Here is a 26440-nt window from a genome sequence, read left to right as displayed (position 1 = left end):
ATGGCTGAATAAAATGCGGGGGTGTTTGTCATAATTATAACAGTTACAACAATGACGATTTATCATTCACATTCACATCATCATATCACAAGTAATAACTATTGTTGAATGATATAAAGTTATAAATTTAACAGTTTTAATTCTAACCGAGGTAACTGCAACAACCAGTTTTGCGTATTATCTTCACATCCGTTAAGTGGAAATCTTTCAAATGGCTTTAAAAATAGAAATGAGAGCAAAAAAGGAATTTTTTTCTTTAATCTATTACCTTGATGTTTGTTTCATTTCATTAACATCTGTAATGAGATGTAATGAGCATACTGATGACAGTCGTTTTGGGTGAGCTAGATATGATGTGACCGATCGTGAGCACAAGTCAAAAAAGCAAGAGAGAAGAGAATACCTTCCGCTACTGAAACTTCTTATAGGAATCATTTCCAGTGGATTATTTTATGTGATTTAAAGTTTGATGATTTATACTTCGATTTCAAGTTATCGAACAAAGTTAATTCTAATATTTGAATATAATTGCTTCTAGAATATTTCAGCATAACATACGCAGAGTTGTAGAACAATTTTGCACTGCATTAGATTATTGAAGCACTTTATGAATACCACCACAGATTCCGAACTAACTCATCGGATATGTTCAGTGAAATAAATGAAGAGCTAAAAAATGATGAATTGAAGAATAATTTATAAATTTATGAAAGAAAGTATTTCTTTTTCTTTCTCGTATTTTAACATCTGCAATTTTTTCTTTCATTTCTTCCACAGTTTCGCTTCTTTGTTTTTAAACAATTATATTCACCGGCTAATTCAGAATTTTTTTTTCTAGCTAAGGCCATTCAAGCTCTTATAAAGATGTGTGACAGCAGCTTCTCTATTTAATATTTCTCTGCATTCTTCTTTTTTTTCTCGAATTAATTCAAAACTGTTGAATTAGTTCTATTCAGCAATAAAGTTTTATTATTGAATAAAAGAGTGTTTGTTATTAATGCTACTTTTCAGCGATTGCTTTGTAATGTGACATTGGAAGTTTGCAGTGAAAGAGATTTTTTGACAAGAAAAACATGATTAACATAAAATTTGAAACCATTGAAGAGGATTGACTCTAAAAAGAAGATTGAATAAGACTCAGGATGATTCGCTATCGAATTGTTGAGCAAAGTTGGTTCTATGTGCGCCTGAAATCCAAAAAAAAATTACATTGTCTTTCTGAACAAAGGAGAGAAATTTGTCCCAGCTAAAAGAAACATGTAAGTAACTAAAAGTGATAAGGCGTGTTAACAAAATTAATTTGTTACTAAAATATGGATTTTCAACTACATTTTATAAAATTTGGAAGATCGATTTTCTTCGCTATCATATTATTACTTTCGGGATGTTTATATTTGTAAATTTATGTGAAAGCGCTTAGTCATCTTATTTCAGTTTATAAACAAACACACAAACATAAAATAAATAAAAACAAAGTACTGGAGAAAAAATTTTATGAGTTGAGAAAGTGCTCGATCAAACAGAAACAAGTACTCGATAGCCCTTTCTGCTGCTTTTCGGTTATTATAAGCTTTTTCATGAAGTTATTTAACCCTTCATTTTTTGATAATTCATTTGGGTATTAGAAATTCAACACTGTTGTGGATTGAACCCTAGATATAGTTTGAAATCTCAACAATTCTACCAATATTCTATAACGAAACCCTATGCATAAAATTTTTAAGATATTATATAACAAAACTGTGTGGGATAACGCAAGTAAGCAAAGTGATTATTTTTGAGTTCTTCCCAAAAAAGATTTTGATTTTCTGTTCCAAAAAGATGAAATTGTCAGAGAAACAGTATGACCAAACTCTGCACTTAATTCGACCAAAAAACCAGTATTCCATGTGGAAAACAATTACTGCCTTTAGACACTTTCACTTGAGATATGTAGCACTTACATATCTCAAGTGAAAGTGTAAATCCAAAACCCACTTGAAAGAACTTTGAGTGGTAAAAAAAAATAGAACCATCTTGAGATTTCAAACGTCGGATCGTACTGCAAAGAGTAGGTCGAAAGGAAAACGACCCACAGAATTAATTCGTTGACAGTGCAGTTGTAATCCAGCAGAAGGTTGCAGCTTTGATAATACTAATAGGCTAAACTTGTCGACCCCTCTTTCAAAATGCTTTCCTTTTTGCCTCCTTTTCTCTTTCAACTTTTCTGTAGTAATGGATCATTCAACAACCATATCACATTTATGATTTCAAAAAACATTTACTTAACAGCATAACATTTAGCAAATAAAAAACAATCAAATGGCAAAGATATATCGGAAAGATTTTTTTACGGAGATTTAAGTAGAAAAGATGTTCGGAAGAAGCTTCATGTTTAATAATTAGATAGAGATTCGATGAAACAAAAGCCTGATTTTACCTTCGAAATTATTATCATTAGAAATTAGCTAAATACAGAAATTCTGAAAATGGTTTACTTGAAATGAAAAGTATCTTCCGATAATATTTTCAAAGTATTGAGATATCCAAATAGTAAATGTGTCAAACTATGCAGAATTACATAGAAGACGTAGCAAAACTCTTTTCCGGTTGGAAGACAAAACACTTCAGGAACACAACAAAAGCTAAAAAAGGAAGAACCGGAAGCAAGAACGGATCATCTGGACATTATGGAAGATGCAGTCACATAGAATAAATAGATAAATTTTCATGAAATTTATGAACATCAAATTTCGAATGCACTACACTGTTTCATAAGGCAACAACGCTCTGACTAATTTATTGCTACAAAAGAAAGTAAAAATGATAACAAATAGCGGCTTACTCACACGAGACGGATAGAGATGGAAATGAGTGGGTAAGGGGATATTGAGTTTTCCTACGCTAAGCCATTATTTCAGATTCATGCAATAATATCTAATATAAACAAGTCCAGGTTGTTAGAAAGACATTGACAAGATGGAAAAATCCACCTGTCCTCATCCATTATCGATCTTGAATCAGCGGATGGCAGATTCAATCTTAAGTCGAAACATATCCTAACAGTCAATAATTTTTTCACTTAAGTGTAAAAAATGTTTTCGTCTTTTTACATTTATGAATCCACAGGTAAGCCGCTGGCAAATTAAAAAAAAAAAAAAAAAAAAAAAAAAAAAACAATAGCATTCTTTTCAGACTACATTCCTTGAAGCAAGAGAAAGAACAGTGCATTTAGAATCCTAAGCCTATCCGATATATGTGACCTGAAGAGTTAACGCTTAGTGAAACTTTCTCGTTCATAATGAGTTTGGTTAAACAACAATTTAAACAGCCCAAACATGTGTTATTTTCGAGCATACATTCCAGACATTTATTTGAATGGCCAAGATGAGTATTACGTTCTGAGTAAGATTTTCTGGTAAAAAAATAACTTGGCTACCACAATTTAAGAAAAGGATAGGTGAGGCGAACGAGCATTATTCATAATAAAAAATAGATACAAAAACATAAAATAACAAAAAAGGAAAATCACCAGAGAAGCATGAAACTAGCAAAATAAACACGGGATGAGTATGCTTTAAAAAATTAATAAAGTAGATGATGACAATGATAACGCTGATAGAACAAGAGATCCAAATCACAGAACAGCAATGATTTTAAAAATTCCAAATGTAAATTTTTTATAAATGATAACTTTATCAAAAGTAGGAATAAAGGTTATTGGGCTGGACTTTAGAACAGCAACTGGTTGCTGATGATATAAGCTTAAAACAAAGTTAAAGCTCACGGAATAAATCAGTAAATTGATAAATCAGTTTAATCAATCTAATTTATCAATGCGTAATTGCATCCAAACGATGTGACTGAAAAATCATAGTGAAAATTATGACCATTTTAATACTATTTTAATATCTACATACTAACAAATTAATGCTTTCTTTATCAATCGTTCGTCGCATATTATCTTTCCTTTTTAAAGTGCATTTTGGATTTTTATGAAATATTAATTGGAAGCTAACTCATGTGAAATTAGACTCCAATCCAAAAATTCCCGAGCTATTACTTGAAACCTACACTTGATTCCTCTTTCTATTGTAAAAAACATTTAGATTCCCGATCTGATGCTTCACTTCTAATTAAAATTTTATTCCAATTTAAACTCAAATCTGAAGTTGCAACTAACAACATTAGCCTGAAATCTCAAGAGAATGAATTCAATAACTTCGAAATTGTAAAAACTGAATTTTAAAAAATATGATCCAAAATCAAACTCAGTAGAATTTCTCTATTTAAATTTTCAACTGCTGTAAAAATATATTGAGTTAAAATGATGATGAAACATACATACTGTACATGGAGCACAAAAATTTTAGAAATTAATACACAAAAAAATCATTGAGTCATTTCAATGAAAATAATTATTGCTAACCGAAGAAAGCTATTACTGCGTATTAAGATTGAAAATAACGGTAACAACAATCATTATCATATGAAAAAATGCTAAACTAGCTGTATACAATAATAAGAAATGCTCTTGTAAATGTAAGCAAACATGCGGAAAATTTTAATTTTAGAAGCAACAATTTAAAAAACCATAGAAATTAAAAACCGAAGTGTGAAACCGTAATTGGAATGAAAGATTTTTGTTTGAGAATACTTCTGGATAAATAAACAAACGAGCATTTAGCGAACGAATGTTTACCGGTCCATTGAAATTTCTGAGTTTATAATAGACGACGAGTATCATGAATATAGATTAAGCTGTTCTACCGAGAAATACTTCACGTGCAGCCTGATGTTCCAGTGTATCACAGTGAACTCGAAATTCGGTCTGAAATTTGAAAAAGATAGTCATAATAGATAACTCCATCACTGATTCTTGAGAGTTTCAAATATCTTTTTAAGGGAGTCATAGAATGAAATAAAAAGAGAACCAACCTGTGCACCAAATTTTGCATTACAAGCTCGACACTGGTAATGGGTTTGCACCAATTTAAACACTGAATCACAACCTTGACATATCAGTCGCTGATGATTTTTCAACAGCTGTTCCTGTTGAAACACATTAGTACATTGAGGACATGCCCAGCCAACCTGAATACCAAATGAAGTTATAATTTTAAATCAAATGCAATCAGCATGTTTGGAGACTATGAGAAACTTCGAAACATAGTACCACAAAAAGAGAGAAAGAAAACAAACAACCTCACTATCAGTACTGCCAGCACATTGAAAATCACGTAATGGAAGTATAGCAACCAGTTGTTGAAAAGTTTTGCCATCTTGTGTAAATTTCGATGATTCACGACCGGAACTCATATCTGTCGTAATCTGCGCCATAACGCTTTCAGGAATTTGGAGCATCGGTATCGGTGTACCCATTAGATTTGGATCATACATTATTGGCGCCAAGCCTTCAAGAGATCATTTTACTTGAGTTACACCACAGAATATATTCAAAAGCAACAGGTTGTTTTTATTATAGTATATTTCTAAGGTAAACACGCTTTTGTTTCTAAATTTTCATAACACCATCAGTTATCGATCCGTCAAAAAAAAAGTTAAGGTTTCAAGGAAATTAAACAGTGACACTCATACTAACCCGATCGAATACTATATAAGAAATTGTAAGGGAAAGGCGGCATTGCATTACTGCCAGGGCTTGAAGTCGATACACCAGGTTGTTTCATTGTTCGTCGATCTCGTATAGCTTTCATTCTAAAAACTGCGGTAACCAAACACTTAATTGATAATATTAAATACAAAAAATTATTTGAAAGAAAAAGAACGTTTCATTTTAGTCAGGAAGAGAATTACTAAAGAATTAGAAAAATTAGAAAAAACCTTGTTCGCTGGATGTCTTCTTTATCAATCGTTTCTAGTGAAGCGTTCAAATCGATTGTTCCCTCTGCTTGGACATTATCTGTCTGGAGAAGTTTCTTGACACGATTAATGTGGTCAGTGCTAAATATGTGATCATGCAAGGAAATACGATGATCGTAGCTAACACCACACATTGCACAGCGCGTCGATGCGCAGCGAAGTAATTCTTCATCACCTAAAGCATTTTTTAAAGACCATAAATGATTTGAAATAAAAAATCAATCATTTCTTTCTTCAACTGAATATTATAATTTAAAGATATAAAAAAAAATTGTATAATAATTTTATGCTTGCACTATTTTGCAGGAGTTCCCAATTGACACAATTCTTCCTCGTCATTTAGATTACTAAGTTTACTTTTGGAAACAGCATTTCTTAGTCAATTAACCTTTTGATAATTCATTCTCACCACATCTTTTTTCACATGTAAACCTCTACAGCAGCTGTATCTCTGATGAGAAATTTAGTTGTTTTTCCATGGTTAAGTAAACAACATGATTCTAAAATAACAGACCACTCTGTGATCGCGATTTTCGTTCTTTTGCTCGAGCATTTTGAAACCATACTTGTACAACTCGCTTATGAAGACCAATTTCGGCTCCCAACAAATCACATTCATTCATTGATGGAGTTTTATAGCTCATGAATATGCTTTTCATCACCTGTAATTTATTCCTTTGAGAATGACATATTTAATAGTCAGAATTCTGTCAGAACTCTGAAGGCCCTTCAATAATAAATTATTATTATTACACTTACATGAACTTGCAATGGTGTCAAATGAGTTCGGTATCGCTTGGAGCTAGCAGGACTTCTTTGAGCCCCAAAACAGCCAACTCCAGTCGCACTTGGTGATGCACTGTTATAGCGTTCGCTGATATCCATATTATCACTGTTATTATCGTCGTTATCCGAATGCACAAATGAAGGAGATATCGATACTGAATCTTCCCGTCTAAAACTTTTAACTCTTTTAGCTTATAGCCACATCAGATAAAAAAACTTTTGTGGATTTTTTCATATAGGTTAGTAAAGGAAGAATGTAATACAAGTTTTTATGTAAGTAAAGACCAAGCGACAAAAACTACTAAGCAAACTTTAAAACAGCTTTGAAGGAATGTTATTTAAATCATTCCGCGAGATTAACGAGAAATCAATATTTTCGTGAAGCTTACCCATCTCCATTTGTGGTACAACTGAGGTCGAGTGGTGAAAGTTCCGACTTTTTCGAAGAACCATTTGTTCTTGACACGTCTCCCAGTAAGTCATCATTTGCCAACGCTGTGATTGTTGGTACCTGCAAGAAAATTTCAGTAAATTTCACAAAGTTATAAATACTCCACAGATTAGCCAGATCCCGCTTGACATGCTCTGTTTAATCCATCTGGAAGCATTCTTTGAGCCAGACCAAATTTCCAAGATTTAATTTTCTACTAGTGCTTAAGTACTGTGAAATTAGAAAAACTAAGTAGTAGCAAATAATATGCATTTTCTCACATCTTCAGCATCCGGTAATAAGTCGACATCAATTGATGTACTGTTAGCTTGCTCTGGATGACGATTCGTAATATGGACAATAAGTGAATCTCGCGAGTGGAATAATAAGCAACAGAAAGGACAGCGCTTATGGAATATCGCTTTTTGCTTATCCCTTACCTTCTGAACGATGAGAAGATTTAGTTCACTTTGTTAATTAAAAAGGATGCGCCTACCATATGCCCACATCCTTTTTAACTAAAGTTCTTCCGCAGTTTGTACAGTATATTACGCTATCGTGGTAAAAACTACTGCACAGGCATTTCATATCTAAATAAAAAGACCTGCTCGAACATCCAGCCAAGTTATTTCATACACTACCAATTATCAGTTTCTTGAAAAATATTCAGGATACTGTTTAATCATTAACTTTAATCTACCGGCCGATCTAGAACAATTTTAAAATACTGCCGATTTATTTCCAAATTGTTTTTAAAAATGGTGGGAAAATAGGTTTTAGGTTAAACCTAATAAATGAAGATAATTTAGAAACTGGAAAGTGAAGGAAATGAATTCAAAATGACAAGAAAAGAGAAAAATCTTACTAGCTTCATGGATGGATCCTGCGGCTTGGTTGGTGCTTGAATTTTCAAAAATTCTGTTTGACTGCTATCAACAGCAGTTGCCGATGATGTAGTACCGATAAGCTGAGCTAATGCTCCACCTAAAGTAGTTGCATGACTAGTTGTTGCAACTGATGTGGTACTCAACCGCGCTTCACGTAGATTTTCCAGGTTGGTCTTCTCATCTTCACTTAAATTCTCTTCAACGGCCTGCAGTAATAAAGACAAACATTCCAACGTAATTCCCTTAAAAACAGTTTATAATTATGGTCATTTATGTAACAGACAGTAAAGTAACCCTGACCAAAAGACTATAACAAAAGTAAAGACCATAGCAAAAAAGCAAACATAAATATACTTTATTGTCTTTTTGTTGCGCCACGCAATCATCCTTGTAGCACAATTTCTGCTGATGTTGTATCAGTTCATAATATCGCTGAAATACTAACTGACATCGTTTACACTGAAAATTACTTCCTGGTGTTTTCATAAAACGATCGTCATTGCTTGACGTTGGTTGATTTTCGTATATTTTCCGAGCCTGAAAAGGGCTTTTTATCATATCAAGGTTAATGCAAGCAGATTGTTACAACTATTTGGGAGTATCAAGTAAAAAGAAGCCAGCCGATTCAGATATAAAGTTTACCTTCCATGATTTTTATTTGTCGAAAAAAGTGGTGATCTCAAAATAAACAATATTTATTATGTACCTTCTGTCGAGCATTCTGGAACCAAACAACAATAACTCGTGGACTAAGCTGAAGTTTTTTCGACAAAACTTCCAAGTCATCATCTTTCGGATAAGCTTGCTTATCAAAAAACTGCTGTAATGTCCGCAACTGGTAATCCGTAAAACGAGTTCGATTGGCACGACGCCCAGTTACCGAATTCGCAGATGGTAAATCTTTAAAAAATTTGGTAAAAGTAAACTTTTTAAAAATTTTTCAAATCCAAATTTACTAATAATTAGACAACAGCGGTCCTGTAACAACCACTAGCCGCAAACACTAGTTGTTTAGGGGCAGAATCAAATCTTCAGATCTCTTCGTAGTCTCCTATACCTTTTTTTTAATGTGAAGATTTAATTTGTAAAAAAAGTCGGTTTTCACAAGCAAAAAGTACTTGATAATATAGACGAAATGTTTTTGTCATCATGCAAGAAAGTGGCGAAGGGATTATTGCATGCTGCTGACGATGAATGAATTTGAGCGGTTTGAACATTTGTAGAAGATATTGCATTTCCTACACCTCCTACACCACTTATATTTACCGGATTCTCGGATGTTTGCAACAATTGTGGTTTCGATTCTTCTTCTGTCTGAAAGTAAAGAATTTTACAGCAGTCAACCTTTAAAATAAAGTTATTAGCGTTAAAAATAAAATTAAGGATTTCTTGACTGTATGTCACTTTTTTTTCTTTATAGACCGAAAAAGACCTCAATTTTAAGAGTAGTTATTTTTGTTTCGCCGGTTTTTTCGTAAGTGTCCAAATCAATGCTCATTTGTGGCGGAATGTTGAAATTATACGGAGAATCTTTGTCACGCTGTCGTTCCTGAAAATTGAAAATAAAATATATCCAAAAAAATCACTATAGTTATAATGGAAAAGCGTAAACAAAAATATCCAAAAAAACATCTAACTTTCCCATTATTTAAACATTATATACAAAATCCTTAATCAAAAGTCTAGGATATCAGGATAAGGAATCATTTGTTCACTAACGATTATTAAGCAAAGAAGTGAGTAATTGTTTACCCTTATCATTTTAAAATAAATTGTGACCTTGAATAATGTATTGCGAAACCAGTGTTTTATAACTTTTTCTGGAAGTTGCGCCTTTAGAGACATTTCCTTGATTTGTTGTTCACTAGGTGAATTATTGATGTCAAAATACTGCCGCAAAATTTTCAGTTGGTCATCGGTAATCCGCGTCCGAGCTCTTTTAGCTGGTGATGCATTAGGGAACGCTGAAGAACAAAAAATTAAAAAGAAGTTAACAAAATAAAAAAATAAAATATAAACGAATGGATGCAAGTCAAAATAGTAATAATTACTGAAGTAAATCCATTCTGCAACCTTGCCCTTTGTATAGCAAATTTCCTTCAAACCTTAATCATACCATGCGATGCAGTTGTAGCGGCACTCGGTGATACGGAAAAAAGTGGATTTGTAAAAAAATCAGGCGGCATCAGCGGCATGAAAGGATTTGGTATAAATGGAAATCCGAGCATACTCATCATCGCCAACTGACTGTTCAAATCTGATGAATCCTTGGATGTCGACGGCCGAGGTGTAGCACCGGCTGAACTAGATCGCGTGTCCTCTTTCAACTTCTTCGTCTAAATTTAATTGATGTGAAATAAAATCGAAACTTCGTATCAATTTTTGGACTTTTGATATATTCCAAATTTCACTTTAATTCATAGCAGTCATCTCGCACATGGGATCCTGTATCGAAATTCGTCTGCGTTTTAGTTGAAGCATTTGCATATATTGAGTTTTTTTTCTTTTTTTTTTTTTTTTTTATTTGACAGACGATAGAAACGTTCCCTTCAATAGAACTCTTTCTTAGAAAACTGTAAGAAAGTAAGAAAGCCATCAGTTTATTGGAATTATGTATAGATTTTTACTTCGAGTATGTACTTATCATCGTCAGCTGTCGCTGAAGCCGTTGTAGCTTGACTGAATAAATATCCATGGTCGGTGTTTAATTCAGCGTCATGACTACTGCTCAGTGGTAGTTCATCCCTTCCCAGAGTTCTTTTTTTAGTCCCAGATACTGCAACTACTGGTGTCGTGATAGGTACCACGGTATTCTGCTGCTCAACGCTCAAATCACTCTCGTCGTTCTCCTTTTCTTCGCTCTCATCCAACGCTTCATGCAATCGTTTGGCAAATTTCTCAATCTCTGTCACCGGTACGGTATTTTCATGCATCTGAAATAAGTAAACAGTGATAACAGATTTTCATAAATTAAGCCTCAAAAGTTATATAATTACTATATGTCTTTTTAGATATTATATCGAAAATGATTGCTAGGATATAAATAGAGCTAGGAAATGATAAGATATCAAGAATGCCGAAAAGAAACCAGTTTGGAAGCGAACAAGTGCGGCGGAGATAGGAAGGCTTGATTCAAAAAACTACTTATTGATTGAATAATCGACAAAATTTCCCTACCTCTTCATAATGAGCCTTAAGTACCCAGATACTGCTAAACATTTTGTTGCACTTTGTGCATTCAGCGCGATTTAAATCCGGAATTGTTTCATCCGGCAATGTGTCCAATTTGCGCCGCGGCTGCTCTAGATCTTCATTATACTGCATCACTACATCGAAACCTGGAAAGTCTGTGCTTGAAGTCAGTAATGCTTCTAAAATTTCGTCACTACAAATATTACTGTTTGTTACAATTACAAAAACCTTAACTGAAAATTAAGATTTCAGTAAACATGCATTCTGTGAAAACGACTTCAGCTAAAAACAGCAACTCAGCTAACCATAGGTTTCAAGCATCTTGCGAAAAGCAGAGCCGGTACGAGGAGTTCGCTCATCATCGATGGATATGATGGATTGTTCACTAGTTGTTTTTGTGGCAAAATCGGCAGTAGCACCGTCGATTGAAGCTGGTAATTGTTCTGTAAAATATGCGGGTGAAGTTTTTGTTGTATAATATTCTTTTGCATCAATAACAACAACCTCGCAAAATGTTTAGATAGCGTATGTGGATAAAGAGGATACGTGAAAAAACTGATCTAGAATAATGTGCGACTCATTCATTTTTTGATAGAAGTTTAGTAAAATATCAGAAAATTCAGATAGGGTGAGCAGAAATATAAAGAAACAAGATACGCTGCATTCCAAATTCTTTCAAAACTTGGAAGAAAAAATCTAAAATAGATGAAAAAAATCAGGAAAATATTGCTGAATACGTTCATTCATTTACAAAATTCCATACAAAGAAGGTCAGAAAAAGTTCAAGAAAGAAGAGAATTTGTAATTGAACTATGTAATATATTGAGATTTTTCTCATTTAATAATTGATAAAGAAAATCAGTGAGGCTGAATCTCACTACTCAAATTTGGGCGGTCAGCTGAAGTTGATGTGTAATTTGAGGAATGCAACTGAAGAAGTTTCGTATTCCTTGTAATATCAATCTCAATCCAAAGGAAGTAAACAGGAATCACGCATCAAAAAATCTTTAAACATTTCATACTTGATGAGTTATCAGACTTTCTGTTCTGGTTCTGCAAGAAAGCCTGTCAACTTGTGGAAGCAACTAACTCAAAGTTCCAAATGGGGTGATAATAGGCGGAAATCCAGCGGCTATGGTCGCTAATGCTGAATGAGCTTGCGAAGTCGTCGCTGCTGGAATATCATTCGGCAGGGCGGCTTGACCAGCGGATGCTATCGACAAAAGTTGCGCCATATTCAGCATGTTGATCATCGCCAAGGTTGACTGCTGCTGCTGTTGCTGTTGCTCCAACCCATTCTACAACATTGAATTTTGGACTAGATAATCAATCGTTTTTCAAATCTCTGCATTTTTATTCCCGATGGGAAATTTTTTTATATATTTTTGGATAAGAATTGGAAAGCTGATAAAGCCACCACTTTAGGATTCGTTGTCAAACAATAGTATAAATTGGATTGGTTGTTGATTTCAGCTTCTTTAAAGACATTATTTAAATCATGCCGAAACTAAAACAAATTTCGAGACATTTAATGTTATATGAGACTTATTTTAAATTACAACCAACTGAAAAATACACATAGGATAAAACTAAAAATAATATTACAGTGAAAATGATTATCCAGATATTGTCCAACTATGATCAGTACAAACAATTTTGTGGTGACTTTACTTCTTATCAGACAGTGAACAGTAATGCTGTATTTAATCCAATTGAGTGTTTCGGAATTTGAAAATTTCATGAATATTACTGGGAGAAATACTACTATACTTAATGCAGATAATTTTCAAGCATTTCCAGTAACAAACAATCTAAACTTCCAATCTTTTGAGCAGTTATTCTTCAAATGAATGCATAATAATATTGTTTTTCTGTAAAATTATGAATAACAAAGGAAGAAAGAGAGACAAAGAGAACGGGAATGGAATGAAGGAAGTGCCTTGGTATCGACTCTCTATTAATAAATAGTCAAATTTTTGTCAATTTTTTTCTGGATTTTTGAAAATTTTCCCACTCTTTGAGGGGACCAAACTTGAAAGTTAGCGCAGAGAACGCTGGAGCTTTCACTGGCAGAGTACCGCCAACTGATTGAATCACGGAATGCAATTGCATATATCTTTCTTTCAAACATACATACATACACACACACGTATATTATATGACACACATACGTACGCATACACGAATTATTAGCATTTATCCGTTAGATTATACGGTAATTATTATGATGATTAATGTCCAAAAGAGAGTGAAACTGAAAATACGAAGGAGAGAGAGGTCAGGGACGCTTGTGAGGAAATAATACAGGAATATAAGATCAGCAGCACTAAAGACAGTGAGCATGATGGAGGGTGAGAGTTTGAAATAGTATAGAGAACATACAATTGTCAAGAAGAGGAAAGAGAAAGAAAATGAAATGAAGCCGATTGAATCGTCGCAGATTCCTCATTCATTGTCCAGTAGAAGGGAATGAAATGTAATATATAAATGGTCGACTGAACTTTGTCTGTAGATATATAGATCCACTGTGTACCTCCACGAGATGGAAGAAATCCACCAGCTGATGACCCACTGCAATATACTGCCGAGACAAATGTTCGATGAATAAAAATTAGTAATCAGGGAAATTTTTCCCCTCAGTAATAAACAGATCAACCGAAAATTGATGGCAGTAGTAACGGATTTAGTCTAGACCGTAGCAGCATTAAAAGGTCATGAGACTTCGGGCAATGTTCGAATATGATGCATGCACGTAAACAGGAATTCATTGACATACTGTTTTCACTGCGGTGAAATTTAACAGCGCACAAATAAATTGAGTTTAACATCGGAACTCTCCAAGTGTATTAAATTTATAGGAATATCAAAAAAAAAGGAAAGAAAAATCAATGAGAAGCAATTGGAGCTATTACCACCACCCACTATCTCAATCATCCCACTTATCAAAGTGTTGAAAACTGTGAGAGGATTAGAAAAAGAAGGGAATACAGTGTGGGCAAGGATACAATAATTCAGTGATTAATTTTGTAAACTGCTCGCCATGTAAATGAAAATTGAGCCTTTAAACCTGTAGAAAAAGAATACTCAACAATTAGTGGAGTCCTTTTCTAAAACACTATTCTTAGTATGGTACTGAGATATCATAACTGCTACAAAAATATCGTGGGAGCTTTGGGAGATACAATGTTGAGATATGACACCATCGATTAAATTCATGAACTGTGGTTATGATGATTGCATAATATTTACTAGGGCAACGACTTACTACAGATACTGTATTTTTTGTCCATGAGACATGACTTGTTGTGAAATTTGGTAAGATATGTGACAAATTTGAAGTAGCTAGGAAAGTAAAGGTGAGAACATGCAAAAATGTCATTAACAGTGATGGAGGGATATTATGGGAGATAGTAGAAATAGTTTATTAACTTACATAAAACTTTTTTTTCAAGGTGCATATTTCGTAAAAGATTGTTAACAATAACGTCACATGATATGGAAACATAGTAGTCAACTTATCAAGTAAATTTGATCAAGAAAGCAGAATATACCTGCACTGGATCAGTGGTAGAATCATGTTTGGTAGCTAATTCAGCTAATGCTGTTTGTGTTGGCCCGCCTGGTTGTTCTATGATCGATTTGCAGCCATCAATTTCACCTTGTGCTAGGAGCTCAGCTATTTTCGTTAAGCGCGACTGATGTGCAACAGATCTGAAGAGTTCAATACGCATCAGATGACCAAAATCATACCATTACTGTACTATGATCCAATTTAGCTGATCTTTGATAACAAGAGCTGAATCTAAGTATAATTTGTTAGGTAAAAAGAACAGAATATCACAACTTATAATCCGAAAAGCAATTATAAGTGTACAGTTTCAAAAAAAAGCAATAATTTTTTTTTTAATTAAAAAAAAACTGTTTAAAGAAAAAGTAATCTCAAAACTTTAGATGCTACCATAAAATGATCTATCTTCAGTTATGAGTAAAAATTTCATTATAGATACTAATGCAAAACTACGAACTAGAAAATAATATTCATGGAGTAATAAAACGACGAAGTACTTCCACTGAGTACATTTGCCTTTACATTTAAATACAACAAATGCATTTACAATTTCAATTTCTCGAGTACCTTATATGTATATCTAAAGTAGAACCAAGTCCATAACCCAATTTGCATAGATTACATTTGAATGGTTTTGAGCTTCCATGTGACGATTGAGAACTTGTTGACGCTTGTAGTGCTGCCAAAATCTGAAATAAAATTAACGCTAAAATGTTTAGTAATTCATTGAGTTAACTTAACTATTTCCGAGAAGTAAACTGAGTTGAAAAAAGGATTTAGGAATTAAAAGGAGAAAAAGAAAGACCAAAAGAAACAAAAATTTTAACCTGTGCACTAGGTTGAAAGCTATTCGACTGTTCCTCGAGCATTTTTTTAGCTTTATGAAGATGTGTTACTGAGTTATAATGCATCAACAGTTGATGCTTTTGTTCAAAATTCTCCTTGCATAGTTCACACTTGAAAGGTCTGCAAATATAATTTATAATTTAGTATTCAGATCACTCAAATCTCTCAGAATCTCAAACTCCCGAAATCTCAATCTTCTCCAGAAAGTACGTAATCCAAAAAACTGGGAATCAATATATTTATGAAATTGAATAAATGAAATCACCTTAGTGGATTAACTTGATCAGTCTCCGTTTTATCATCGATTGCTGCTTCCACTAACTGGGAATGACACAAGCTTGTGGTCGGTGAATTATAAGTTTTACCTAAAACGACAAATTGTGATATAGACGTCTCAAGTTCTCCGAAATTACAGCCTATACTATTCAATCAATAATAGTAGGAAAATGTATACTAGTCAAATTCTGATGGAATATTGGTACTGCAGAAACTTATTACAACATATTAACAAGATTGGGAAGATTCCGGCTATTCATGAAAAATAGTTGAAAAAAGATCTTAGAAATGTCAAGGAAAGGATTTACATTTCAAAATAGTGGTTTGGAGAAAAATCCAAATAAGAAGAGATCTAATGGCAAAAAGATTGCAGAAAAAGAACTGACCATTGGTGTGTTCCTGAGCATTGTGTCTTTTCAGTAGTTCATGAGAGCGGAAGCTTTGATCACATTTGGTACAACGGCTACTAGACCGGAATGTGTGGTGCAAAGCGTGACTGGCAAGACGTTGTTCGGTACGAAATGCCAACGAGCACTGTGAGCAATGGTAACGGTAAATTTGCCGATCCGTTTTCTTTTTCAAACTGTAAATTTGGTTGCTCATTCATAACAGATCATAAATAACAATGTGACATCGATGCTAATAACAATGACAATCACAATTGTGGTAGCAATGACACTGGCAAAAACAATACTGATATTTCGTCGCTTGCTGGTTTCTGCACTATGACTAAAATACTGAACAGGTTCCAAATTGTAAAATGTAGTGCGCTTTGCATACGCTAAATTTGTGAAAATGATAATGATGAGCAAGAGTCACAACAGAGCTATTATTGAAATCAGTAACGGGTGGAATATGAACAACAAGCATCAATGAAATCAGTAAGCAAGGAAGAATAAATTTTAAAAAGTCTTATTTCCTCAGTATCCATCAATGAATTATAAAAATGTAGAAATAAATTAACAAATTTTAAATAGATGAACAGGCTAACAGCAATACTCATCCGGAGTAGACATTCTGACTACAGAATGATACAATAAATAAATCAAAAGTATGAAGCATCACCAACCACATAAACGGCTTTCCTTTTCTCATTAGCAATTCCAATTAAACTCCAAAACTAGGGGCAGTGGAAGCGTCTCCTGTGATGTTAAACCTCCCTCCCCCCATCCCTTACAACAATAATTGCACCGATGCTGATGTGGTGAATTTCGGATCATTATGAACTATTAGATTGGTGAGCTAATGCAAATTTAAAGAATTTCAATTTAAACCAGAATAATCATTGCCACCATTTTCTGATATGCAAGAGAAAGTACTTTAGAAGCAAAAATATTAAGGTTTCGAAACTAAGTTAGCTAAACAAATCATTTCAGACATATGAACGAACAGTACCTTTTCATTATTTAAATACTAGATATAAGTAAGCGAAAAAACTCGTACACGAATATAAGTTCGGAAATAAGTTTTAGCGAATTCCATGTATTATGGTGGGAAATATAGATTCCAGGTTAAGGACAAAGAACTCCAGTCCAAAGACCGCAAGTCTTACAGTTCTTGCTTACCACTTAGCATGTCACTTTTGTGAAAGTTAAACCAAATCGGAATATTCAGTATGAAATAAGCTTTGTATTATCTCTTTCAAGATTTAAGACATACTTATTAACACTATAACACTACAATTTTAAGTCAAGGAAGAGAAGATAAATTCAGGAAATTTTTTTTTTAATATTTATCATTAAGGACATTTTTATATATTACAATTAGTGGATGTTACTGAAAAACTGTGTGGCTTTAAGATTTTCTACCCAATAATTTATGAATTGACTAAAAAATTTGTATGTTTCAAAGAGGATTAGGAATGGAAGCTTTCACTAGAAACTGAAGAAAAAAGCTAAAATTAAAAAAGAAAAAAGGTGCATATTATATGTGCATTTGACGCTTATGGAATAGAAACCATTCGGCAGCGATCATGGTAAATTCACTGAGAAGAATGAGAGAAGATTTACTTTCCTTTTAAGTATACAATCATTCAAAGCTATTTTAATCATAACGTAATAACACGTGCGTCGACGATAATCTGTTTTTGTAAAAGACACTTCAAAACAGCCAATGTTTTTGGTATCAGCATGTAACGTTGGTGATAAAAGCACATTGCGCTGCGCGTCTGCTTGTAGAGATTGGTACTACCGTAACACAGCAAGGTGGTACTTTAGATCTACGTATCACACGTATCACTGCGCATACTAGGCGAATTCTAGCAGCCCAAATGTTCATTGAAACATACAATTAAAAATTGCACTGACAGATTTTATTGAATCAATAAAACAGAGTTCTCACTTCCTTTAGACAAATAGCTAATTGAGGGAGATTGGAAATGAAGTTGGAAATCAGATTCAAACTTTCAAAAGAGAAATAGAAAGAGAAGAGGTGCCATCTTAATCGAACGCACTGCATGTTACAACACAAACAATTGGTGGAATTATGGAAATTAGTGCAAATCGAAGGAGATGGGATGAGGAAACGGAAAAGGGTACAGCATCAGCTCATACCAAATGATGCGGCTGGGAAAATGGCTGTAAAAAAAACAAGCAGATTTCGAACCACTGAAACGCCGCTACTGCTTTTCCCCTTACAAAAATACGTCATGAATGAAATAGGGCATTTTATGAAAAGAAAAGAGAGCTCTCTCACGGCAAGCAAAAAGTGCATCGGACGTATATCATATGATAGGCTTGCTTTAATCAACGCAACACATATGACTTTTTAAATTTCTAATTTCCGACAGCTATCTTCTAACCCAGTTGCTTGGCTCACTTTTGAATAGTTTATTCTAGCCAAGCTTACCTATTTATAAATTGCTTTGGTAATGTTAAGACATACTCCCATTTTCAATATATAATTGTATTCGTAATTCTTCCACTTCTACTTCTCATAAATTTGAAACTTAGTAATAGTCCATTTTTAAAGCGATAAAATAATTTAAAACTGTGCAAAACAAGTTAATTTCAAGATATGGGTTATCTGTTGTAAATAATGCTAACATGTGGCATCGTAATGATAAAGATGGAACTAGTCAAGTAATACAACGCTAACGCCTGGCACCAATACTGGAAATAAATGTGAAATCTCAAGCAACACTAGTCCCACCAAATTGAGACTGGAAGGACAACCATCTAAAATGTGATCAATTTTTCTTTGCAAATCTTCAATATCGTCATCTACTGAAAATAATGAGTCTACTAATTATCATAAGACCCATGCGTTCTCTATGCAAGCTATCAAAATCATTCCCTTTTCGACAAAACCACCATGAATTATTAATATTTTTTTACAATTAGTGCCATTTGAACAGGTACCTATTCTGTAATCAAAATATGGCTTATGACAAAAGCATTTGTATATAAAATTGATATATGTTCATGCTTTGTCTTGTGTCTTATCATAAACATGACGGTATTCTTCTAGTTTTGTTTATTTTGATTTATCATATATATTAAGTTTATCTGAACTGATTACCGGAAAAATATTGTGAGGGTTACCTCTTATCAGATGCTGAATCGTTGAGCAGACTTGATGACGCGGTATTCAAAAGCAGCCGCTCAATTGCTTCTTCCGCTATTTTATGCTCCTGAAAGTAAATGACAATAAAACACAGAATCAGTGAAATCAAATTTTTGAAATTGAAAGCATGGGTAATCAACTCTCATAGATACTGCATCTGTGAGTAAACCACCTGAGGTAATTTTGTAACTAACAAGAATGATATATTTTAATAAAACATGCAGAAATGCAAGCAAGTGGTGTAGTTAAAGAGTCGCAGCATTTTGCTGTATGGGTTGAAATTAATTGGCCGAAGATTCGCAGTGTTGTCATTGCTGGATGGTATATTAGTGAAGGGCTGATTTTATTAGTGTTAAAATCAGGTTTTCGACTTTGTCCTCTCAATGTACAAACAAATTACCTCTATAAATTGAAATTTTGCTCACGTGGCTTATTCATTAGCTTAATGGAATAGGCGACGAAATTAATGCAATAGTGGCTTCTATAGAAACTTAACTGCACTATTCTCCAACTCCTACAATTATCCAACTGTGTGTTAGAGAAAACAATCAAACGCCATTTTTCGATTCCAATTTTGTTTTTGGATTCTACTGTTAGCATTGAAATATTTGATTGTTGCAGCTAATGCACTAATATTATAGTTGAAACAATGTCCAAAATGATGTCCAATGACAGTTTGAAAACATCGTTTAAGAATCTTTTGCACAAAGAATGATGTCACTTAATGAACCACCATTTCTTTAGTTTCTTTAGCATAATCAAAATATTCGGAGAGGTCTGTTAATTTTTATTTCAATAAGCATAAAATTACTCAACTAATCCTTTCATTTTTCTGAATTCTAAATAAATTTTCGAAAAATAGAGTGGTACAGGAGATCATAAGCATAAAAGGCAAAGAGAAATTAAGTTGATAAAGATTTTAAAAGAAAACAAAAGTTTTTCGGACAACTAACAACCCAAATAGTATTTGTATGGACTTCTTTAAAACTGAAAATTCTTTCCACTACGTTACTGTCATGCCATTATTTTAAAATTCATTGAAAATAATGGTTTAGAAAACGAAAATACGATGTAACCATACGTACTTTAAAACATTTGTTGAGAGACTTTAAATATTCCTTGTGAGGAAGTCTTTGAGAGTAAAATTAAAATCTAACATTTATATTTTCAATTTTTTCGCCGATTAAGACAAGGGTTTTACCAGTTTTTAGATTGAATAGAAATATGAATTGGCCAGAAAAAAAAATAGTGCAAAAGACATACTAACTTAATCCTTTATTTCACCTAAGTTAACAAGTACTTAATAAGTCTCGAACCGTGATGTATTAATTTTCTGCAACAGATAAAGAATTTATGCAACTAAAGAATTTCACTCTTTGAAGCTGTACCAAATTTGAAAAAATAGGACTAAATATGTTCTACTGTGTCGAACATTGTGCGGCATTACTTAGGCATAACTTCACAAAGTTTTCACATGTGACGAACCAATTTCACATGTTCAAGTACTACCTCAGGAAAGAACAATTAGAAAAAGCAAAGGTGAAATTGTTCAACAGACCAACACCGTTATATTTCGAGCATATTAGGAAAAATTATTCAAATGGATTGGTAAAAAAAAAGAATGATACCTCAGCAAGGTGTGTACGCAATTCAATACATTTACATGGACAGAGAGGACACAGTTCAGCCATCGCTGGCTCACCATCGGTCTTTGTTGAATGTACCACTTTTCTGTGCTCGCTAAATTCTGTTTTCGTTTCTGAAATGACATATTAATCTAATCTATTCTTGAAATTCTGAAATAAAAATGACAAGTAAAAGGAGCCTATTTAGTTCAGCGCAGTAAGAATTTTCATCTACTTCGTGCAGCTTTCGAAATTACTCCTTAGATATCTCTTTATTTTCAAAATAATGTATAACCATTCCACTTAATCTTTCAGACTAAAAATCTCCCGTAGCATAATTTCTACTCAGATGAAAATATGAAGCATGTTATGATGCATCTCCAAAGTATCAAAACATTTTACTATATCTCTGAATTGTGAGGTTTAGCAAAGTTTAGGTCCAATAAAAATAAGCAAAAAGTAATTATTTAAATATTTATGAAAGTTCCCCTTTAAATGAAAAAAGTAGCCATAAAAAAGAGCTGATAGGAAGGAAGAACTTAGAAAATAGTAGAGAAAAATATGCCAGTTCAGAGGCAAAGTATTTTCTAAATTAAAATCAAAAAATAAATAGTAAACCAATAACTCAACCCGAACACGAATTTCTCAAATATCAATAGTGAAACAGCATCCGCAATGAGTAGTAGTATCGCACCTCTCCTCTCATCACTTTCGATATCATATTTTAATCAATCCAATTCTCTTCCTATATATATAGGAGATACATGAAACACGGGTACCTACTATCAGTGACTTAAAAATAACCCAGTGATATCTAAAAGCCAATTATATAAGAACATAATCTTTCCTTTTTTACTTTCCCATTTATGTGACATCCATCAAAGGACTAACATGGAAGAATATTCTTGATTTCAGGAGCAATATGAAATGACTTTGCATTTTTCTGTTTTTAAGAACAGTTTTTTTCCAAAAAAGAATGTGAAGAGAGAATTTATTGCTTAACTACTCTGCGGTCAATATATCTAGTCCTTCGAAAAGAAAATCGTCGAGAAGTTATTGTAAAATTAAATATCGTAAACCGGAAGAATAAATTAAAATTAACATTCACATTACCTTCTATTTTTGGAAAAGGATTTCCTATCCGATAATTGGAATAGAAATGATAAAATCTTTCGAGCGAAAAAATGATCTTAGTTATCTCGTCAAATACCTTCATGTGAGATGCTTAACCCTGCACTTTCTGCTTATTTCTAAAAAAGATTTTGATTTTCGAACCAGGTAGACAAAACAAACTAAATGACATTTGATTCCGGTATGAATGGTGATAGTGTTAGTGACAAAGTATTTGGGAATATTAATAGGCTTAAAGCTCAAGCGAACATTAAGATGAATGCTGTCGGATCAGAAGCAGTTTATCGAAAAATATGACTTTATATTATTATATAAAAGAGATGATATGGTCCCCATGTGGTGCTAGTGCTGCTGCCTCTGTATGTATTTATTCAATCAATGCAAAGTGGTTTTGGACAATATGAAGCGAAATAAATAAATTGAATGGTTCAGACTGGTAGTGCCCATTGAACCGAATAGTATCAATTTATATACCTATCTTCAGACCGAAACTTATAATGCCTGCCGAGAGATATTCAACAGCGCCCTTCCTTGATGGCAGTTCACCAAGAGAGAAGTGATGTTGTCGCTTTAAGGTGAGACGCTCGAAGCAATCTTAAAAGTATACGAAAGCTTGGTGTCCTGAATCTTAACACCTGAATTGATGACTTTCTGCCATTTCACTACTTTGTGTGGGATAAACATCTGCTGAGAATAAAATTCTTATGCTACTGACCTCTGTCATTAATACAACCACTATTGCCACAGTGGATACCTTTTTAACACATTCTGATGGGAGAATTGGCTGATGTGCTTTCGGTGTCTCCATGTAGTCTAATAAATTGAGCAAAGCGAAACAGCTAGTTTTTTTGGTGACTTTTTTTAAAGACTGGTTAGCTTATCGGCTACATCAAAAAGTCGCTAGAAGTTGCCGCTATGGCGGGTAGGAGAGCTTTTGGCGATTTTTCAATTAAAAAAGCTGCAAATCACGGTCTTTTGCTTTGTGATCTTGATGTCAGCTCTGTACCATTGCTAATGATAACGTAGCAACAACATTCCTTTAAAATGGCCGCAGATTTTACAAAACTCAAACTACTTATTCTGACGGGCAAACTTTGCCAAAATTTTCTCGACAATATTCGGAGACTGCAAACGTATCCTTAAAAGACTTCAAAAATATTTTCAACAGTTTTTTCCGGGAAAATTTGTCTTTCAATTTTAGAAAAATAAAATCTAATTGAGATATTTAGGTCACTCTAGGAGTACACTTCTGGAAGTTTCAGTCAGATGAAATGACATTTCCACTTCTTGGTCGGTCAAGCAATCCGAGCATTTCATGCATTTTCTCATGATTAAAATTAAAATACTATAAAGATCGAAATGATGTGCTGTTTCATGTAAATCAGAAGATCACGACTTAGTAAATCGTGATCATTTGTGAAATTAAAGCAGCAAGAAATAATTCTAAAGGCTAAAAAGTTTGTTACGGGATACCAATTATAATCACATTACCTCCTTCCATTCCTTTTTTTTTTTTTCATTTCTATCAAATCCGTTCTTTATGCAACAAACAATGTATTTAATTAACGATTGAAAAACTACTTACACAGTTAACGAAAATACGAAGCATTCAAGCGCAGAAAAAAAAAAAAAAGAAAAATCCATGGTGTATAAAAGATTGTAATTAGAGGAATTTGATTTCTATCACTAAATTTCATGTCATTTATGCATTTTCCAACAGATGACTTTTTAATATAGCTTTGTAAAACCTTGCAATAAAAGTTTTCGTGACCAAATGATTAAATTTTCACAATGACCTGAATACCTGTAATAGTGATGACAAGAGTAAAATTGTGGTAGATAAAGACTAGCTTATCCAGAGTATCAGTAACATGAATAAGCTGAACGAGCAAAATATTCTATGACAAAAACGTTAATAATATGATGCAGTCAGTGATTACAAAAGTTTGCTGATCTTGAACACTTTAATTGTGCTTTTGAGCAAATACATAAATGTGACAGAACAGGCAAACAGTAACTCAGTTCATCTGGAACTGTTTAAAGTAATGTTTGAAATAAACACAATCGAATGGTCGAGCGAGCTTTGTATCGTTTTGCTCCTTGTCTTCAGACCATTTAACTTACACTTTTAGAAGATGTTTTCTCCATTTAAATATTTAAGTAATGTTATTTCTTACTAAGTTTCATTAACATTTTATGTCGAAGATAAAGAGTAAGAAGGAGTAGGCTACTTCACAATCAACCACTTAATCGCTGTATGTAATCTATTATTTTCAACAATTAACATAACACGACAAAAGGGGAACGGATGGGAAGAAGAACGGAAAAAGGATAACTGTAGGTACAATAACACGAACAGTTCTCAAGCTTTTTTTGAAAAGGAGAAAAGATGCTTCTCTGCTCTTCATTGACATTCGATGGAAGAAAGATGATGAAACCCTGGAAGACATTCTTTTCTCACATTATACTACAGCATTAAATGCTGATGATCAAGGCAAGGATTGATTCGTTTTGTAATCTAATGAAAAAAAGAAAAGATACGAAATCATATTTCTTTTGTTAGACAAAACATTCAATCATTCATTCCGAACAGTCACAAACAGAATTAATCCAAAGCAGACAATTTTCTGGAATAGTAAATACTGATCAGCCGACTCTTCTCTAAATTCATGACACTACCGTATTTCTACTTTTATCTGAATAACAACTGCTCCATAATTTTTCCTCACCTATGTTGTGCAAATGTGAGGACAAAAAACTTATCGAGAAAATCTGTTTCTGAAAAAAAAAGAAGAAAAACCAGATGATGATGAGAATAAGAGTGTTAATAAAAATTTAGCAAAGTGAGATAAGCAATAAAAATCAAGCTTATCCTTCAATAAAATCGAAGAACTTTTGTACCTGACTCTTATCTCTATCTGTGGCACCACTACCAATCCTTATCATCTTTAGCAGTATCAACAACAGTACATATTACACCTCTCTAAGTAATTCGAATGCAATTAAATTTTTTACTATTTCACTGCAAATAATGATTTCAAGAAGACTGAATAGAAAAGCTCTTTCTTATCAGCAGTTTATATTTGAAATATATTGGAGTAGTGAAATACTGCTGTTATAGCAGTAGTGAAATAGCAGTAGCAACCTACAGTAACTTTAGAACAGATCTAGAAATTGTAAGTAATGAATGATAATGGTTGAAACATCTGTAATGTCCGTGCTTCTCTTACTACGTGAAAGAGAATTACAGAAAGATAGAAATACCTGTTGTATTCAAAGGCACTTCTACATCACGTAGCACAGCCTAAGCATAATTACAAAGGTTCCTTATATCTGAACATTATTGGAAATAGTAATCGAAAAGACGAAAGAAAAAGAATCTAATTTGTTATATTTAGTGCATAGTTTAAACTCATTCAGAATATATCTATTCAAGCAGTGTAAAAAGATGAAATAACGATTTATATTCGCCACTGCTTTTAACAGTGATATCATCAATTCTTTTCGTAAGAACAAAAACGCAGGGAAACAAACCGATAATTCACCTTGAGACCATATATAGACACTTTTTTTATATACTTCTGTTTATTTTTATTGGTGTAAAAAATGACAAGATCACCTAACTTGTTTAGACATTTTGAAATGTCTGAGTCAAATTCTCAGTAAAATAGCACTGAAGACGTAAGAAAGAAAGGCATTGCTTAGGTAAGAATTGAGAAAGGATGAATTTTTTTGACTCTACTTAGTGTGACAAACACGTTTTCTGCGAAATGCTTCACACAATATCATTATCTGGAATATGCATCCCTTTGCATCTGGATATATGAAATATCATATTCAATTCTTATACGATTTAAAACATTCCCTATTAATGCAATATTTTGACTTAATAAATTAAGTATTTTAAGCTGAATCTAAATCCTTTGTATCTGTGACTGAACTACACTTTATTTACTAGAAACAAGGATATGAATAAATCTTAATGCATTATTATAATTTAGCATAGTTGGATGGAAGTACTGTCAATCTCTCCTAAAAAATTTAAATACTTTAGACAGATCTTGAGAGATAGAGTACTTTCAGAAAGCATAAAAATGAGACGTATTATAATGATTAAAAAATACAGTAATCTAATCGATTCTGATAAGTAAATCAGCTGGTCTTTTTCTTCCCATGAATCTTATAGGAAAAATAGCAGTGACAATGAAAAATTGAAATATTACTAAGCAAACAGCGCGAAAATATAAAATTTCGAAGTTCTATCAAAGAGGAA

The 26440-nt window shown here is 33.1% G+C and overlaps 1 protein-coding gene across 16 annotated transcripts in view; it reads right to left on the bottom strand.

Moving 5' to 3' along the window:
- Positions 1 to 4735: 4735 nt before the first annotated feature.
- Bma-zfh-2 (Uncharacterized protein) overlaps positions 4736 to 26440 on the bottom strand; it is a gene marked incomplete at both ends in the record, with an annotated part of 48675 nt that continues 26970 nt past the window's right edge. Inside the window, 27 exons of one of the 16 annotated variants that reach the window (XM_043080670.1) lie at positions 4736 to 4810; positions 4918 to 5073; positions 5185 to 5393; positions 5582 to 5697; positions 5824 to 6037; positions 6377 to 6524; positions 6622 to 6817; positions 7038 to 7159; positions 7360 to 7521; positions 7944 to 8171; positions 8320 to 8502; positions 8672 to 8865; positions 9084 to 9279; positions 9398 to 9514; positions 9745 to 9929; positions 10082 to 10301; positions 10593 to 10898; positions 11143 to 11312; positions 11463 to 11600; positions 12248 to 12455; positions 14709 to 14868; positions 15293 to 15414; positions 15553 to 15691; positions 15837 to 15936; positions 16234 to 16430; positions 19390 to 19478; positions 21040 to 21170. In XM_043080670.1, the coding sequence (XP_042936604.1) occupies positions 4736 to 4810; positions 4918 to 5073; positions 5185 to 5393; positions 5582 to 5697; positions 5824 to 6037; positions 6377 to 6524; positions 6622 to 6817; positions 7038 to 7159; positions 7360 to 7521; positions 7944 to 8171; positions 8320 to 8502; positions 8672 to 8865; positions 9084 to 9279; positions 9398 to 9514; positions 9745 to 9929; positions 10082 to 10301; positions 10593 to 10898; positions 11143 to 11312; positions 11463 to 11600; positions 12248 to 12455; positions 14709 to 14868; positions 15293 to 15414; positions 15553 to 15691; positions 15837 to 15936; positions 16234 to 16430; positions 19390 to 19478; positions 21040 to 21170 (4481 nt within the window). Of the gene's footprint in view, positions 4811 to 4917; positions 5074 to 5184; positions 5394 to 5581; positions 5698 to 5823; positions 6038 to 6376; positions 6525 to 6621; positions 6818 to 7037; positions 7160 to 7359; positions 7522 to 7943; positions 8208 to 8319; positions 8503 to 8671; positions 8866 to 9083; positions 9280 to 9397; positions 9515 to 9744; positions 9930 to 10081; positions 10302 to 10592; positions 10899 to 11142; positions 11313 to 11462; positions 11601 to 12247; positions 12456 to 14708; positions 14869 to 15292; positions 15415 to 15552; positions 15692 to 15836; positions 15937 to 16233; positions 16431 to 19389; positions 19479 to 21039; positions 21171 to 26440 lie in introns of those variants that run through there. The other 15 variants (XM_043080669.1, XM_043080675.1, XM_043080673.1 and 12 more) reach the window with 15 other exon arrangements.

Source organism: Brugia malayi (assembly GCF_000002995.4).
Source record: "Brugia malayi strain FR3 genome assembly, contig: Bm_v4_Chr3_scaffold_001, whole genome shotgun sequence".
Lineage (NCBI taxonomy): Eukaryota > Metazoa > Nematoda > Chromadorea > Rhabditida > Onchocercidae > Brugia > Brugia malayi.
The sequence above is the reverse complement of the archived record's forward strand: the minus strand, read 5'-3'. Positions and strand labels throughout refer to the sequence as shown.